Source organism: Elgaria multicarinata, chromosome 21, assembly GCF_023053635.1.
Source record: "Elgaria multicarinata webbii isolate HBS135686 ecotype San Diego chromosome 21, rElgMul1.1.pri, whole genome shotgun sequence".
Classification (NCBI taxonomy): domain Eukaryota; kingdom Metazoa; phylum Chordata; class Lepidosauria; order Squamata; family Anguidae; genus Elgaria; species Elgaria multicarinata.
In genome coordinates, this window is record NC_086191.1 from 5441809 (window position 1) to 5456012 (window position 14204).

Genomic DNA, 14204 nt, shown 5'->3' on the forward strand with positions numbered 1-14204 from the left:
ATTTCACCAGGTTCTTCATATATACAAATGCCACCTGCTGAAATTCCCTTTTCAATACAACTGTTAAAGGTGCAGGAGCCCGGTCCTCCTTTCCATATGGTCACACTAACTCCAATGCATTCGGATCTTTGCTCACCAACCCTTCATGCAAACAAAAGGAGTTAATCTACACCTCCTGTCTGGCCAAGAGTCGTGCAAAACCACATTTGGCTTTGCATGACTTTGCTCATTTGCACTTTTCTTTTTTAATGGTTATTTTCTCTCTCTTTTTGCCCTATTTGCTTTTCGGGCTAGGCAGGAAAGCCTCTCTCTCTCTCTCTCTCTCTCTCTCTCTCTCCCCATTGGTGTCCACGGCTGCCAATCCCACCAGCTCGCCCCGCCCTTTTCAATTAATTAATTAATTCTGTTCCCCCTTCGCGAGTTTGACTGTTGCAACAGGGAGAGATTGAAAGGGAGGGGAAAACCCGCCTTCCCACGGAGTCTATTGGCCCATTGCCTTGCAGCGGGTCTTCTCATTGGTCCTTTGCAGGCACGACAGGGTAGGTTATCCCAGAGACACCAGGAAGCTGATGCGATGGGGGTGTATTTTTTTGGTGGCTCTCTCCTCCTCTTTCCTTTTTGTAGATGAACCAGGAAGTAAAGTTTGCGTTGCTTTGGGCTCTCTCCGGGTTCCCTATTAATAGAAAAGCAAAGAAGGAACCTGAGCAGCAATAGGGGAGAAATAAGGAATTGCAGGTGAGTCTGGGCAAGGAATTGGTATCTCTGATTGCAACCTTAAGAGGGCATAAAGGAATCTTTCTCCCTCCCCCCCCCCCCCTAATTTTAATGTGTGATTTTTTAAAAGGTGAGAGGACTTGTTTCAATCCCTTTCTCCGATCTAGAAATAAAAATCAATCCTGATTATAATAGCAGGCCGTGAAAAGGATATATGGGCTGCTGTTATTTAAGATACTGCTACGTTTGCTTCGGTGTCAAACCTCGTCTGTTAGCTGCTTTGAGTGTATTTGAAACATTTTGAAGAGGCATACAGTGCATATATATTTGTTCTCGGACTGTCGGCATAATGTGCTAGCTACGCTTGAATTCACTTGCGTTTCTTTCTTTCTTGCACCTTTTCCTTTTTAACTGCAGTCTGAAATGCAGATCTACAGGCCATGAAGCTTTTCTGCAGTTTTAGTTTCCATGCAAGCTTTAGCTGCTACGTTTCTGTGAGGTCGAACTGCTGTGAAAGACGCAGTTTTTTGAGCAGGAAGCTTAACCTTAATTGCTGTGGAAGGAGGCGTGTGTAAGAATTCTAGCATGACTTTTAGCCAGACAGAAAGTGTAGATAAACCTCTTTTTTCATATAGTGGTTACTAAAGAAAAATGGAATGTGTGCCAGCGTGTCTGTGTAGCCTGCTCTTATCCGTGTTTATTCAGGACTAGCCCCGCTGACATCAGTTAATCCTCCTCCCACGTAAGTGTCCGTAGAATCATGGCTTTAGATTATTATTTTTGTTCCGTCTTGAAGATTTATGGCAGGTTCTAATAACAACCTATTCCTTATGTTATCGTTGTAGCAGCCCTTAAGGAATGCTGGTAAATGAGGGGTTTTGCACAGGACATTCTGCAAAATGGTGAATCAGTAGGGGAATAGAACCCTACGTAGCTCACCTTTCCAACTTCCCTTTGCTGCCTTTAAAGCAGCGTTTCCCAACTTGATGCCTTCCAGATTTTTTGGCCTACAACTCCTATCGCCCCCGACCATCATGGCCAGTGGTCAGGGAGGAAGGAGGTTATAGTCCCAAACATCTGCAGTGTATCAAGCTGGGGAATTCTACCTTAAAGGTACTGAAATATCTCCTTGTGTGGTTATTGGAGAGAAAATGGGATTTAGAAACTGCCACAGCTTTCAAGGAATAAGCTAAGGGAGGTTTGTACCCAATCCCATGAAAGTATTGGGTTTTTTTTTTAACTTACTAGGCTGCAAGTCCACACAGACCACTTCTAGTCACTGCTAGGTACATCAGTCACCTAAATGTGAGAGCTGGCCACATTCATCTATGCCTTCACAGCTTCCTGATTAGATTACTGTAATCTGCGCAGGGCTGGCTTTGAAGAATATTTGAAAACTTCAGTTTTGTTCTACTGGTTAATTATTGCCAGAACATCAGCAGCCTGGTCATATATTACACTAACTTCTTAAACATCTGCAGCGTGCACTGGTTGATTTCTGCATCGAATCCAAGGTGCGCTTTTCTACCTATAAAGGTATAAATGTCCTGGATTATGCTTATCTCAGGGAGCGTCGTCTTTTGTAGGTTTCCTCTTGAGTATTGAGATCTACAGATGGACCCCTGGGTCTCTGCATGCTTTCTATTCCAGACAGTTGGTTTTCTTGGCCTGGGTTGTCTCTAAAACTTTTGAAGGCTTCTTTCACGAATGGCCCTAAAACTCTGGAATTCTTTCTCTCCGAGAACTTTGCTGATCTCTTTTTGTCTTTTGAAGGCTAGAGAAGGAGGGTTTATTTTTCATTTTTGGCTCTACAGTTGTGAAACATGTTGCTTAACAGGGCTGAGTCAGGCCTCATCAATTACAGACCTTTAAGGGGGCAATCCTATGCCTGTTTAGACAGAAAAAAGTCCTACAGTTCCCACCATTCCCTAGCCCAGGGGATGCTGAGAGCTGTAGGACTTCTTTTCTGGCTAAACATGTATAGGATTCCGCACCCTAAGACCCACTTGTTCTCCCTGGTAGGTTTTACAGGCTAATGAATTGAAGGAGTTTTTTTGGTCTGCTTGTCTAAATATTTATTGCAGCTTTGTATTTTACTGAAGAGTTATGATTTAGTTTATACCTGTGTTGTTGTTTTTTACTTAATGTATTTTTATTATTATGTTTATATGAAGTTTGGAGTGCCACAGTAACATAGGAAGCAGCTTTATAGTGAATCCAGTCCCTGCTCCATCTACCCCAGTATTTTGTACTTATTACCGTATTTCTTCAATTCTAAGACGCACTTTCCCCCCCCCATATAAACATCTCTAAAAACAATAGATGGCGTCTCACAATCGAAGAAATACGGTATCAGATTTGCAGATGACACAAAATTGGGTGGGATAGCGAATACTCTGGAAGACAGAAACAAACTTCAAAGTGATCTTGATAGGCTGGAGTGCTGGGCTGAAAACAACAGAATGAAATTTAATAGGGATAAATGCCAAGTTCTACATGTAGGAAATAGAAACCAAATGCACAGTTACAAGATGGGGGGATACTTGGCTCAGCATTACTACAAACAAGAAGAATTTTGGAATTGTTGTAGATCACAAGCTGAATATGAGCCCACAGTGCGATACGGCTGCAAGAAAGGCAAATGCTATTTTGGGCTGCATTAACAAAAGTATAGCTTCCAAATCGCGTGAGATACTGGTTCCTCTCTATTCGGCCCTGGTTAGGCCTCATCTAGAGTATTGCGTCCAGTTCCGGGCTCCACAATTCAAGAAGGACGCAGACAAGCTGGAGCGTGTTCAGAGGAGGGCAACCAGGATGATCAGGGGTCTGGAAACAAAGCCCTATGAGGAGAGGCTGGAAGAACAGGGCCTGTTTAGCCTGGAGAAGAGAAGATTGAGGGGAGACGTGATAGCCCTCGTCAAATAATTAAAAGGTTGTCGCACAGAGGAGGGCCAGGATCTCGTCTCGATCCTCCCAGAGTGCAGGACACGGAATAACGGGCTCAAGTTACAGGAAGCCAGATTCCAGCTGGACACCAGGAAAAACTTCCTGACTGTTAGAGCAGTACGACAATGGAACCAGCGACCTAGGGAGGTGGTGGGCTCTCCCACACTAGAGGCCTTCAAGAGGCAGCTGGACAACCCTCTGTCAGGGATGCTTTAGGGTGGATTCCTGCATTGAGCAGGGGGTTGGACTCGATGGCCTCGTAGGCCCTTTCCAACTCTGCTATTCTATGATTCTATTGTCGACACTGACTGGCAGCAGCGGTTCTCCAGGGTTTCAGGCAGGATTCTTTCCCAGAGAAGCTGGAGATCAAACCCGAGACCTTCTGCAGGCTGAGTGTGTGATCTACCACTGAGCTACAGCCCTTTCCCTCCCAAGCCACCCTGAGAGGTTGTCCCCCCCCCACTTAAAGGCATCATGGAAATCCCTTAAGCAAAGTTTTATTTTGTCAAGATTTTAATACTTTTGTTGTTTCAATGGTGTTGCATTTGTTGGTGATTTTAAGTCCTCTTAATTTATGAATGTGTGGAACGTAAAGGCTGCATCCTTAAGTAAAAATGAAGAGATGAGGGAAACGAATCTCTTTCAGTTTTACAGAAGTTTCCCTACCTGGCTGCCTGAAATCCACTCCAACTTACCATAGAATACCAAACCGGAGGGACCACAAATAAACCTTAAAGCTCAATGCAAACAACACATCTTTCAACAGTGGTTTTAGAACTCCACAGTAGAGTTTTTTATACCACCATTGAGAAATGTGTTGTCCGGCGGGGAAACCTCACCCCAGAGTGGAAGTTTTTGTGTGTGTGTTTTTGGAAAACACTCCACGCTGTGCAGAGGAGAGTTCCTGCACAATCGTCGTGGTGCCGTGTTGTGTGGAAGGCTACGTGGAGTTGACCTTTCCCAATGGTTACAGAGTTCCCTGGCAAGAGCGGCAGAAGGCGAGCTGCCAGGATTGGGTATTTTGCAGCACTGGCTGATGGGATACCATCGGGAGGAGAGAGGGCGGTGGAACTGTCGATCAAATGTCGCGATAGATTTTACTCAATTCCACGGTAGCCCGCAGTCACACAACAGTGGAGTTAGAACATTTTGTGTGGGGTGCTCAACCATTGAGTGGAGTTTTCACACTGCGTTGACTAACGTGTTGTCTGAACTGAGCCAATATGGGAAGGGTATGCAGTCAGCGATCAACTACAGCATAGTTCTGGAACTCAGTTTCAGTGCTTGGGCTCAGCTCACTCATTTATTTAATTTATTTATAACATTTATATATGGGGGCATTCCACGTCTTAACTAGATTCTAGAGCCATGAGCAATCAAAGATAAAAAGAATAAAACACCATATTAAAACCTCTTAAGGTTAACCTGACTGCCAATAAAAACTATGTCTGGTCAGTCCAGAAAGGCTTCTTGAAATAAAGATGTCTTCAGCAGGGAACGAAAACAACACAGGCCTGGTTCAGACAACACGCTGAACCCTTCTGCTTAACCACAAAATGGTTATGGGAATGCGTTAACCTTAATGCTTTCCGTTAACCATTTTGTGGTTAAGCAGCATGGTTTAGCGTGTTGTCTGAACGGGGCCACTGACTCCAGAATAGGTTAAGTAATCCTGGAGAAGAATGCCTCTGAGCATAAGCAGAGAATATTCCCCTTGCCGATGACAAACCATTGCAACTTCCAATTCATCTGGGAGCAGCAAGAGAAGGCTTTCCAGGTCATAAGTAGCGGCTTTGGGATGCAGGGATTGATTGCCCGCAAACGTGAGGACAGAAATCTAGCAACGTTTATGTGACTTGCTGTTAGTGCAGGGGTGGAGGCTGGAAGAGGACGGCATTACGAAAGATTTTAGGGGGATTTTGTTGTTGTTGTTCCTAGGTGCAGCTGGGCGACATGACGACATTAATCCACCGAGGCCGGCGTGCAGACGTTGGCAGGAACGCTGACAAGCGAGCGGAGGGCGAGGAGGACCCCGTCCTCGACAAAAGTTTGGGCGACGAAGACCCCGGGGACTCCAAAGACATCCGCCTCACCCTCATGGAGGAGGTGCTGCTGTTAGGGTTGAAGGATAAAGAGGTATGGAAATACCAGAGTGGCGTCTTGGTTTGGGGCCTTTGCGGAGTGCAGAAAACCGTGCAGAAAACAGCAACTAAAAGAATCCAGAGACATGAGCTTTTATATTGTATTTTATATTATGGTTTTATACTGTTGTTTTATACTTTGAATGTTTTTAAATTTTGTGAACCGCCCAGAGAGCTCCGGCTATTGGGCGGTATAGAAATGTAATAAATAAATAAATAAACAAATAATAAATAAATAAATAAATGAACCTAATTTAGGGAAGATGCAGTAGAGGTGTTGTGTGGAGGCAGTGGACTCCCATGTGAGCCTGAGCGAAACACTGATGATATGGCCTTTGGTGATGGTAGCCTGAAGAGAGACGTTTCACCTTTTTTAGAATAAGGGCGGGGGGACGGGACTGCGGAATAATCAAACGATTGGTGGTTTGGGGTAGGGTGACCCTATGGAAAGGAGGACAGGGCTCCTGTATCTTTTAACAGTTGCATAGAAAAAGGGCATTTCAGCAGGTGTCCTTTGTGTGTATATGCAGAATCTGGCGAAATTCCCCCTTCATCACAACACTTAAATCTGCGGGAGCCCTGCCATCGTTTGCATCTGGTCAAGAGGGCAGGGCTCTTGCAGTTTCAACTGTTGTGATGAAGAGGGAATTTCACCAGGGGCTGCATGCATACAAGTGACACCTGCTGAAATTCCCTTTGATATGCAATGGTTGAAGACACAGGAGCCCGGTCCTCCTTTCCATAGGGTCACCCTAGTGGCCTTCTGGTGAGGGCTGGATTGGGTCCCAAGAGGCTTGGATTGGGCCCTTGGCCTGAGGTTCTTCACCTCTGCCTTACAGACAGTGCTGGTCTATTGAAACTGTTATCCTGCTGTATTATGTAAGCGCCTCCTTGCCTCTAGGGAAATCTTTTAAATTAAGTTGTGGCAGAGTTCCTCCAGCTGCACCTGTTTTGTGATTCTCTCTTTCCCCCCCAAGGCGTTCATTTCCCGCTTCCCTGTAACTGTAGGAGTTTTTTTCATATTGATTACACCAACCCAGCCACTTGTGTGTCAGATTGTGGACTTCTTTCATGGAGAAACCTTTGGTCTCATAATAAGAGTGTGGATTCTTTGGCGGCTGGGAGCATTTCTGTCATTTGGTGAATTTCAGGTCGCCTAATCTTAAACCTCGCTCTCAAAATGGTTCTACCTGGCCATAATTGCTTGTAATTTGAAGGATTTGTGGTGGTGTAATTCTGTTACGTGTTTTCAAGCTCTTGGTCAACCAGGAACTGTCATCTTTGTTTTCCCTGTTCATTGGTTTGGCTCAGACTGGTTCGTCAACTGTATTTTCTCTGTCAGGGTGAGGCATTGTTCCTGAAGTTAACTTGATAACTTTCCAACCAAAGGAGATTTAGTCCGAAGAAATCACAAGATGAAGGCAGCTTGCTTGGGGTTCTTTTCAAAAGCAAGAGTGAAATTATCCCAGGCCTATTTTAGTTAGTATTGAAAGCTGTGATCCTTGCCTGAAACTATGTGACCTTACTGCTGAAGTAAATTAACTTATGATTTGGGTATAATGCCATTTCTTTCGCCGCTGCTCTTATTCAAGTCTGATCTAAGCCATTCCTGATAGAGGAATATAGGTTATAAAATACCGAATGTAATACCTTAAATTCAAATCCTGTTCTCGTAGTTTTTGAATGGCTTTGAGGAATTCTAAATCTAGCTGCACATTTCAGGCCTTTAGTATCAGAATGTGGGTGACACTGCCTAGTCTTAGTAGTAGAAATAGGAATCTTAACAGGAAACCTCAGGTGCCATTTTCCCCAGAAGATAAATTTTCAGAACCAAAGTAATTTCTGGACAATGAGGACTAGAATCTTTTTGTTTCAAAAGTAACGCTTGAGGCTGTTGGGGTTGCAGATTTAGCACTGACGTGGAGCCGAATCGGTTTCCCTTATTTTATATGCACATGTAGAAGTTTCTTTTGGATGTGAGGGCGTTTGGCTGAACCTGAACACACAGCCACTAATTTCAAATGATTTTGTTTTTATATGAAACACTTGAACAAGGCCACATTCAGAAGCCAAGGAAACATAAGCATAAAAAGAGGCCTCTTGCAGGATTCTTTCAAAAACTTATCAGGAGGCTATCAGGAAGTGGCATTATAAAAAAGTAAATAAAAGGTAGATTCTAGTTGTTAAAATGTTTGCCAAGGCCAGCTGTCTGCTTTCACCATCTAACATTGTTGTAATATAATAGGCCTTTAGATCTATTTTCCTAGGGTGAAAACAAGCAATGAGGTAAGTTCAAGGTAAGCTGTTGAAATGTGGGCCGGGTATTTGCACAGGAAGCATAGTGTGCGTATGGCAAGCTGTCGGTCCTTTGGACCCAGCACTTTCTCCGTTCGTTGAGTAAAGGAATCTTGATTGTTCTTCTGCTTGGAACAGCTTCATCAAAACTTAATTCCTGATAGGGCGGAGGGAATGAGAAAAGCACCACAGTGTTTTCATATGACTGCCAATAAATACGTTCTCCTGGGAATGCTCCCCGTCATATGCGTGTCAATATAAAAAGCACAACCAGGATAAATCCACACAGCAGAAATTGATATAGGTTCAAATACGGAATTAAAACAGCAAAGTTTAAATTAGGTGTTAAAATACTGAGTGAATAAAAAGGTCTTCAGCTGGCGACGAAAGGAGTCCAGTGTAGGCGCCAGGCAAACCTCTCTAGGGAGCTTGTTCCACAGCCGGGGTGCCACAGCAGAGAAGGCCCTGCTCCTGGGAGCCACCTGCCTGACTTCCTTTGGCAGGGGCTCACGGAGAAGGACCCCTGAGGATGATTTTAAGGTCCGGGCAGGTACATATGGGAGGAGGCGTTCCTTCAAATAACCTGGCCCCAAACCGTTTAGGGCTTTGAATGTCAATACCAGCACTTTGAATTAGACCATGTTCTGGAAAAGTTAGGGTAGTTTGCATAGCATAAGTTGACCTGTGACTGTTTATTTGTTGTTTCAACTATCATGGTCATATCTACTTTACAGATGCCATACAGATATGCAAAACTCTACAATGCAAAGAAGTAAAATACAAAAGATACTAAAAAGGTTTTCATTCGAAGGTGCCCACAAATATGTAGAAGTTCATTTTAATACAAAGAATTAAAATAAGAGACACCAAGAATTTACATTAAAAGGTCCCATAGGATAAGTTGTGTTAGGAAATTTACAGTTTGTGGTTTGCATCACAACATTTTCTGACTCCTTCGGCTAAGAGTGACCCTACATTAGGGTCTTTTCAGCGCCAAGTGAATACCTTTTTATTTACCAGATTTCCTTTTATTTTAAACAAAGATTCTAAAATCTTTGGGCTGCTGCTGGCTTTTACTTTAGGTTGTTGTTCTACTCTAGTTTTATGCCGTTTCAAACTTTGAAATATTTTGATGTTACGTTTTTGTTTGGGGATGCTATTGTACTTTATGGTTTTAAGTATTGTTTTGCAAAATGCCCAGAGAACTTCAGCTATTTTGATGGTATAGAAATGGAGTAAATAAACAAACAGGGCAGCTTTCCCCAACCTGGTGCCCTTCAAATGTTTTGGACTGCAACTCCCAGAATTTCTGATTATTGGCTATGCTGGCTGGGACATTGCTGAAGGTCACCAGTTTGGGGCAGGCTACCTGGTTTAATACGTTTATTTTGATTTAGTTTAATATGTTTACTTTGCTTGTATTTAGATGCTTCCGCTGCTGATATCCGTGCCTTGTCTTCTTTTCAGGGCTACACGTCTTTCTGGAATGACTGCATCTCCTCGGGCCTGCGGGGCGGCATCCTCATGGAGCTGGCCATGAGAGGACGGGTCCAGCTTGAGCCACAAACCATGAGGAAGAAACGGCTGCTGGACAGGAAGGTGAGATTTCCCTGCCACCGCCGCCCGGTCTCTCTCTAGCCGCTGCGGTTTGGGTTTCACGCACAGGCACCCTTTGGCCCGTCAGCCTAGTGGGAGAGTCTCTCTTCCTTGCTTTTGCCTTCTAGGTTCTTCTAAAGTCAGACGCCCCGACTGGGGACGTGCTCTTGGACGAGACGCTCCGCCACCTCAAAGCCACCGAAACTTCCGAGACGGTGCAAACCTGGATTGAGTTGCTCACAGGTAAGGTAGAGAGCGTTCGTGTTTTGTGCTGGGTGGCTTCTGGTGAGGCTTCTCCCGGTCCATCCCATAACTAGATTACTGCAACATACTGGTTACAGTGTTGGGAAACTTCCACATCCGCACAGCTTTGACTGGGACCTCTTTTATGGAATGTATAACTCCAGCACTACTATATCATCTCTGGGTCCATTTCAAAGTTGCCCAGTCGTGACTGAGGAATTCACTTGTATTTATTTATTTTATTTATCGGAAGGATTTTTATTCCACTCTTAAACCAAAAAGAGGCTCCCTGAGTAGCTTACAAAGATCAAGCAGAAGACAGCCCCTGCCCGCTCAGGGTTACAGTCTAAGAGACACGACACAAAAGGAAAAGTGATTGGGAGGGAGGAGGAAGAAAGTGAACTCAGTTACTAGTTCTTGATTTAGGACATCAGGACAAACTTCCTGACTGTTAGAGCAGTACGACAATGGAACCCATGACCTAGGGAGGTGGTGGACTCTCCCACCCTAGAGGCAGCTGGAGAGCCATCTGTCAGGGATGCTTTAAGGTGGATTCCTGCATTCAGCAGGGGGCTGGACTTGATGGCCTTAGAGGCCCCTTCCAACTCTACTATTCTATGGTTCTATGATTACAACATTCTTGCAATGGTCAGTAGTTGCCACTTCCCAGGTAAAACCCCACCAATTTTGGGATCTCCTCTTCTGTTTTGCGATGAGCCTTGGTTTTCAGCAAATAAAGATTGAACTGAAAGAGGCCCCTTCCAACTCTGCTATACTATGATTCTCTCTCCTGTAGGCGAGACCTGGAACCCCTTCAAGCTGCAGTACCAGCTGCGCAACGTCCGCGAGCGGATCGCCAAGAACCTTGTGGAGAAGGGGATCCTGACGACCGAGAAGCAGAACTTCCTCCTCTTCGACATGACCACCCACCCGGTCACCAACACCACGGAGAAGCAACGCCTGGTGAAAAAGCTTCAGGAGAGCGTCCTGGACAAATGGGTCAACGACCCCCACCGCATGGACAGGAGGACATTAGCGCTGCTGGTCCTGGCCCACGCCTCCGACGTGCTGGAGAACGTCTTCACCAGCCTGGTGGATGAGAAATACGACGTGGCGATGAACAGGTCCAAAGACTTGCTGGATAGGGACCCGGAGGCGGAGGCCGCCAAGGCGGGCGGCATGGAGATGATCTGGGCCGTGCTGGCGGCCTTCAACAAGTCCTAAACCCTCCCCGCCGAAGGAGGTTGTTCTAGCGGGCTTCGCCCCTTCCTCTTTAGGATTGAACCTTTTGCTCCGCGGAATTTCCCCCTGCTCCTTGGCAGCGGGCAGCGGTGACTTCCTCATGTCACGCTCACCCCCTGCCACAGAGGTCGGGCGTCGCGGGCATCCTTCTGTTATAGGAACGCCTATACTTCCACCAACACCATCTCCTCTTCCTCAGATCTGGGGACTTGTTAGATTGCAGGAATGAGCAAAGACGTTTGTGTGTCTCTCCTCTTCGCCTCTGACCCTCCCCTTGTTTTTTCCTACACCCAAAGTTAAAATGAAGGTCTGTGTCAGCTAGAAATAGATTGAGTCCTCTCTCTCTTTCTCTGTTATTTCAAATCCTCTTCCTTTTTTGATGTTTTAGGGAGGAATGCATTGCGGTGCGTGTTTCTGTTCTCTCCTTTTTTTTTTTTAATCTCATAACCTGTTCCGCCCTGTCTCGTTTTTTTTCAATCCAAGTTCGTCTTGATTTTTCTTGTGCTGTTCTCTTTGTGTTTGTTGGAAAAGACCATTACAGCACAAATCTCTATGCAATCTCTTGTGGTTTTTTTTTCCCACTTTTCTTTCATGGGAACATAGGAACCTGTCTTGTTCTCAGTAGGACCTTTGGTCCACCTAGACCAGAATTGTCGGCACGCCGGGGTTTTAGGCAGGAATTTTTCCTGCCCTGCCTAAAAATTCGGAGACTTTTGTTCCCTTCCTGATTTGCAAGTCATACATACTGTGTGGAGAGCGCCCATATTTTTTACTGCGTGTGCTAAAAATTAAGGCTTGGATCCAAACTTAGTTGCACTTAATTCCTGTTCGAATAAACGGGATTTAATTTTTCACATTAGCTTAAATGGGACCCAGGTAAAACCAACTTCTACTTCCAACCCCAAATGTCTGCACTGACAATCATTAAATTCTAGGACAGGTATAAATGATACAAATTAAGGAAATTTGCATCATATTAGTTTGTATAATTTTATTCTGGTGTTGCTCATGGAAGAGGGAAGTATGGAGACGTCCTGCCCTTTAAGCAGCTAAAAGTAGGCGTTCTCAAGCTTGTTTTTCACAGCCATAAGGTCTAGAAACTTGCCCGGGCAATTGCAAACAAAACCCTATGAAGAGAGACTGAAAGTACCGGGCATGTTTAGCTTGGAGAAGAGAAGATTGAGGGGAGACATGATAGCACTCTTCAGATACTTGAAAGGTTGTCACACAGAGGAGGGCCAGGATCTTTTCTCGATCATCTTATAGTGCAGGACACGGAATGATGTGCTCAAGTTACAGGAAGCCAGATTCTGGCTGGACAGCAGGAAAAACTTCCTGATTGTTAGAGTGGTTCGACAAAACCTCAGGAAAAACTTCCTGACAGTTAGAGCAGCACGACAATGGAGCCAATGACCTAGGGAGGTGGAGGGCTCTCCCACACCAGAGGCCTTCAAGAGGCAGCTGGACAGTCATCTGTCAGGGATGCTTTAAGGTGGATTCCTGCATTGAGCAGAGGGTTGGACTCGATGGCCTTATAGCCCCCTTCCAACTACGCTATTCAATGATTCTCAGCTGAATGCCACGCTCCTGTAGAATCCTGGCATGATGCGTCCCATGCTGCCCAGAATGCACCTTGCTTCAAGAGCTCTATGCAGAGAGAGGATTTAGGAACTTTCAGCCATTAGAGAGAATGAATATGAAGCTGCCGTGCACAACCCTGCCTTCTAACAGGTTGAATATCAGGAAAAACGTCCTTACGGTCTGAGCAGTCGGACAATGGAGCTGACTGTCTAGTTAGGTGGTGAGCTCTCTATCGCTGGAAGTATCCAAGTAGGGACTGGGCTGTAACATGGATTCCTGCACTGGACAGGAAGTGGGATTCGAGGGCCTAAGTGTCCCCTTCCAACTCTATGATTCCAAGCCCCTGAGGCCATCTGTCCCAGGACTTTCTGTTCTGACTGGTAGCGGTTCTCCGCGGTTGTGGGTAGACAGCCCCATTGGCCAAGTGCTATGGGCACCACCACAAAATCGCTTGCACGGAGGATGTGGCTAGTCACATAATGGCGGCCTCACGAGTCCCGCTAACAAAGTTCCAGGCTTCCTGAGTCAGGAGCGGAGCACCGCTCCCATCATCCCTGACTAACATGGCTGGGGATAATGGGCATTGCAGTCCAAGCCATCTGGCGGGCACCCGATCAGGGGAGCATGCTGAAGACTGCAAAGGATGTGCTCAGCCTCAAAGGGCGAACACGAGCAGCTGCCCTTACACCAGATCATGCAAGCGGTCCGTCCGCCGTTGATTTGGAGTAGCTCTCTGAAGTCTCAGACCTTTCCTTGGCCTGCGAACTTCAAAGATGTTTCAAACTGGCTCCGCCTATGATTGAACCCTAGGACTTCCTGCATGCAAAACATGAGTTCTGGCACTGAGCTTTGGCGCCTCCTTGTACCGTGAAAGCCTCCTCCCAACACTGGGAAGAGAGACGAGGAGCCATCGGTCGATTTTGTGCCTAGCGTGCGAACGCCCAGAGCTTGCATTTGGATTTTCGCAGTGAGATACAGAAATTGCGCATTCCCGTTCCCAAGTTCAGCCACTGTTCTAGATTCACTGCAGAAAGTGCAGTGAGCACACTGCATGTAGACGCAGTGGCCGTGCCCTGGATTGTTGTCGTAGGGAGAGCCCACTGAATTGAAGGAGGGGTTGTGAAGAAGCCCATTGGTTTATTCACTGTGTTTGTTCTGCTCTTCTGAATGGTTTGGAGGAACCTACATAACGCCCTCTGAGCAATCTTCTATCCAGGCACTGTGAAACCTCCTTCCTTTCAGGCGTTCTGTATTTTTCCGTCTGTTCTGTAGTCCAGGAAGGCCAAACTTCTGCAACGTGGCAGATAATAGTTAAAGTTCCCCAACATGGTCCTTTCCTGATGCTTTGAAGTACGACTCCCATCATTGGCTGGGGCTGATGGGGCTTAGGAATCTAAAGCGTCTGGCGGGCACCACTGCGCTACCAGAATTCGACTTGTTCCCTTA

At 45.7% G+C, this 14204-nt stretch overlaps 1 protein-coding gene across 1 annotated transcript; it reads left to right on the top strand.

Moving 5' to 3' along the window:
- Window positions 1-566: 566 nt before the first annotated feature.
- Window positions 567-11735, top strand: GOLPH3L (golgi phosphoprotein 3 like). Its single transcript, XM_063145892.1, has 5 exons — window positions 567-735; window positions 5599-5796; window positions 9564-9695; window positions 9821-9935; window positions 10732-11735. Exons 2-5 carry the CDS (start codon window positions 5614-5616, stop codon window positions 11157-11159), a joined length of 858 nt encoding a protein of 285 aa, XP_063001962.1. The 5' UTR covers window positions 567-735; window positions 5599-5613; the 3' UTR covers window positions 11160-11735.
- The last annotated feature ends 2469 nt before the right edge of the window (window positions 11736-14204 follow it).

Bases quoted from the DNA above. Each gene is read 5' to 3' on its own strand.
- GOLPH3L (XM_063145892.1), top strand. From the start codon at position 5,614: ATGACGACATTAATCCACCGAGGCCGGCGTGCAGACGTTGGCAGGAAC. The intron at 5,797-9,563 runs GTATGGAAATAC...TCTTCTTTTCAG, and splicing joins TAGGGTTGAAGGATAAAGAG to GGCTACACGTCTTTCTGGAA. The intron at 9,696-9,820 runs GTGAGATTTCCC...TTTGCCTTCTAG, and splicing joins AACGGCTGCTGGACAGGAAG to GTTCTTCTAAAGTCAGACGC.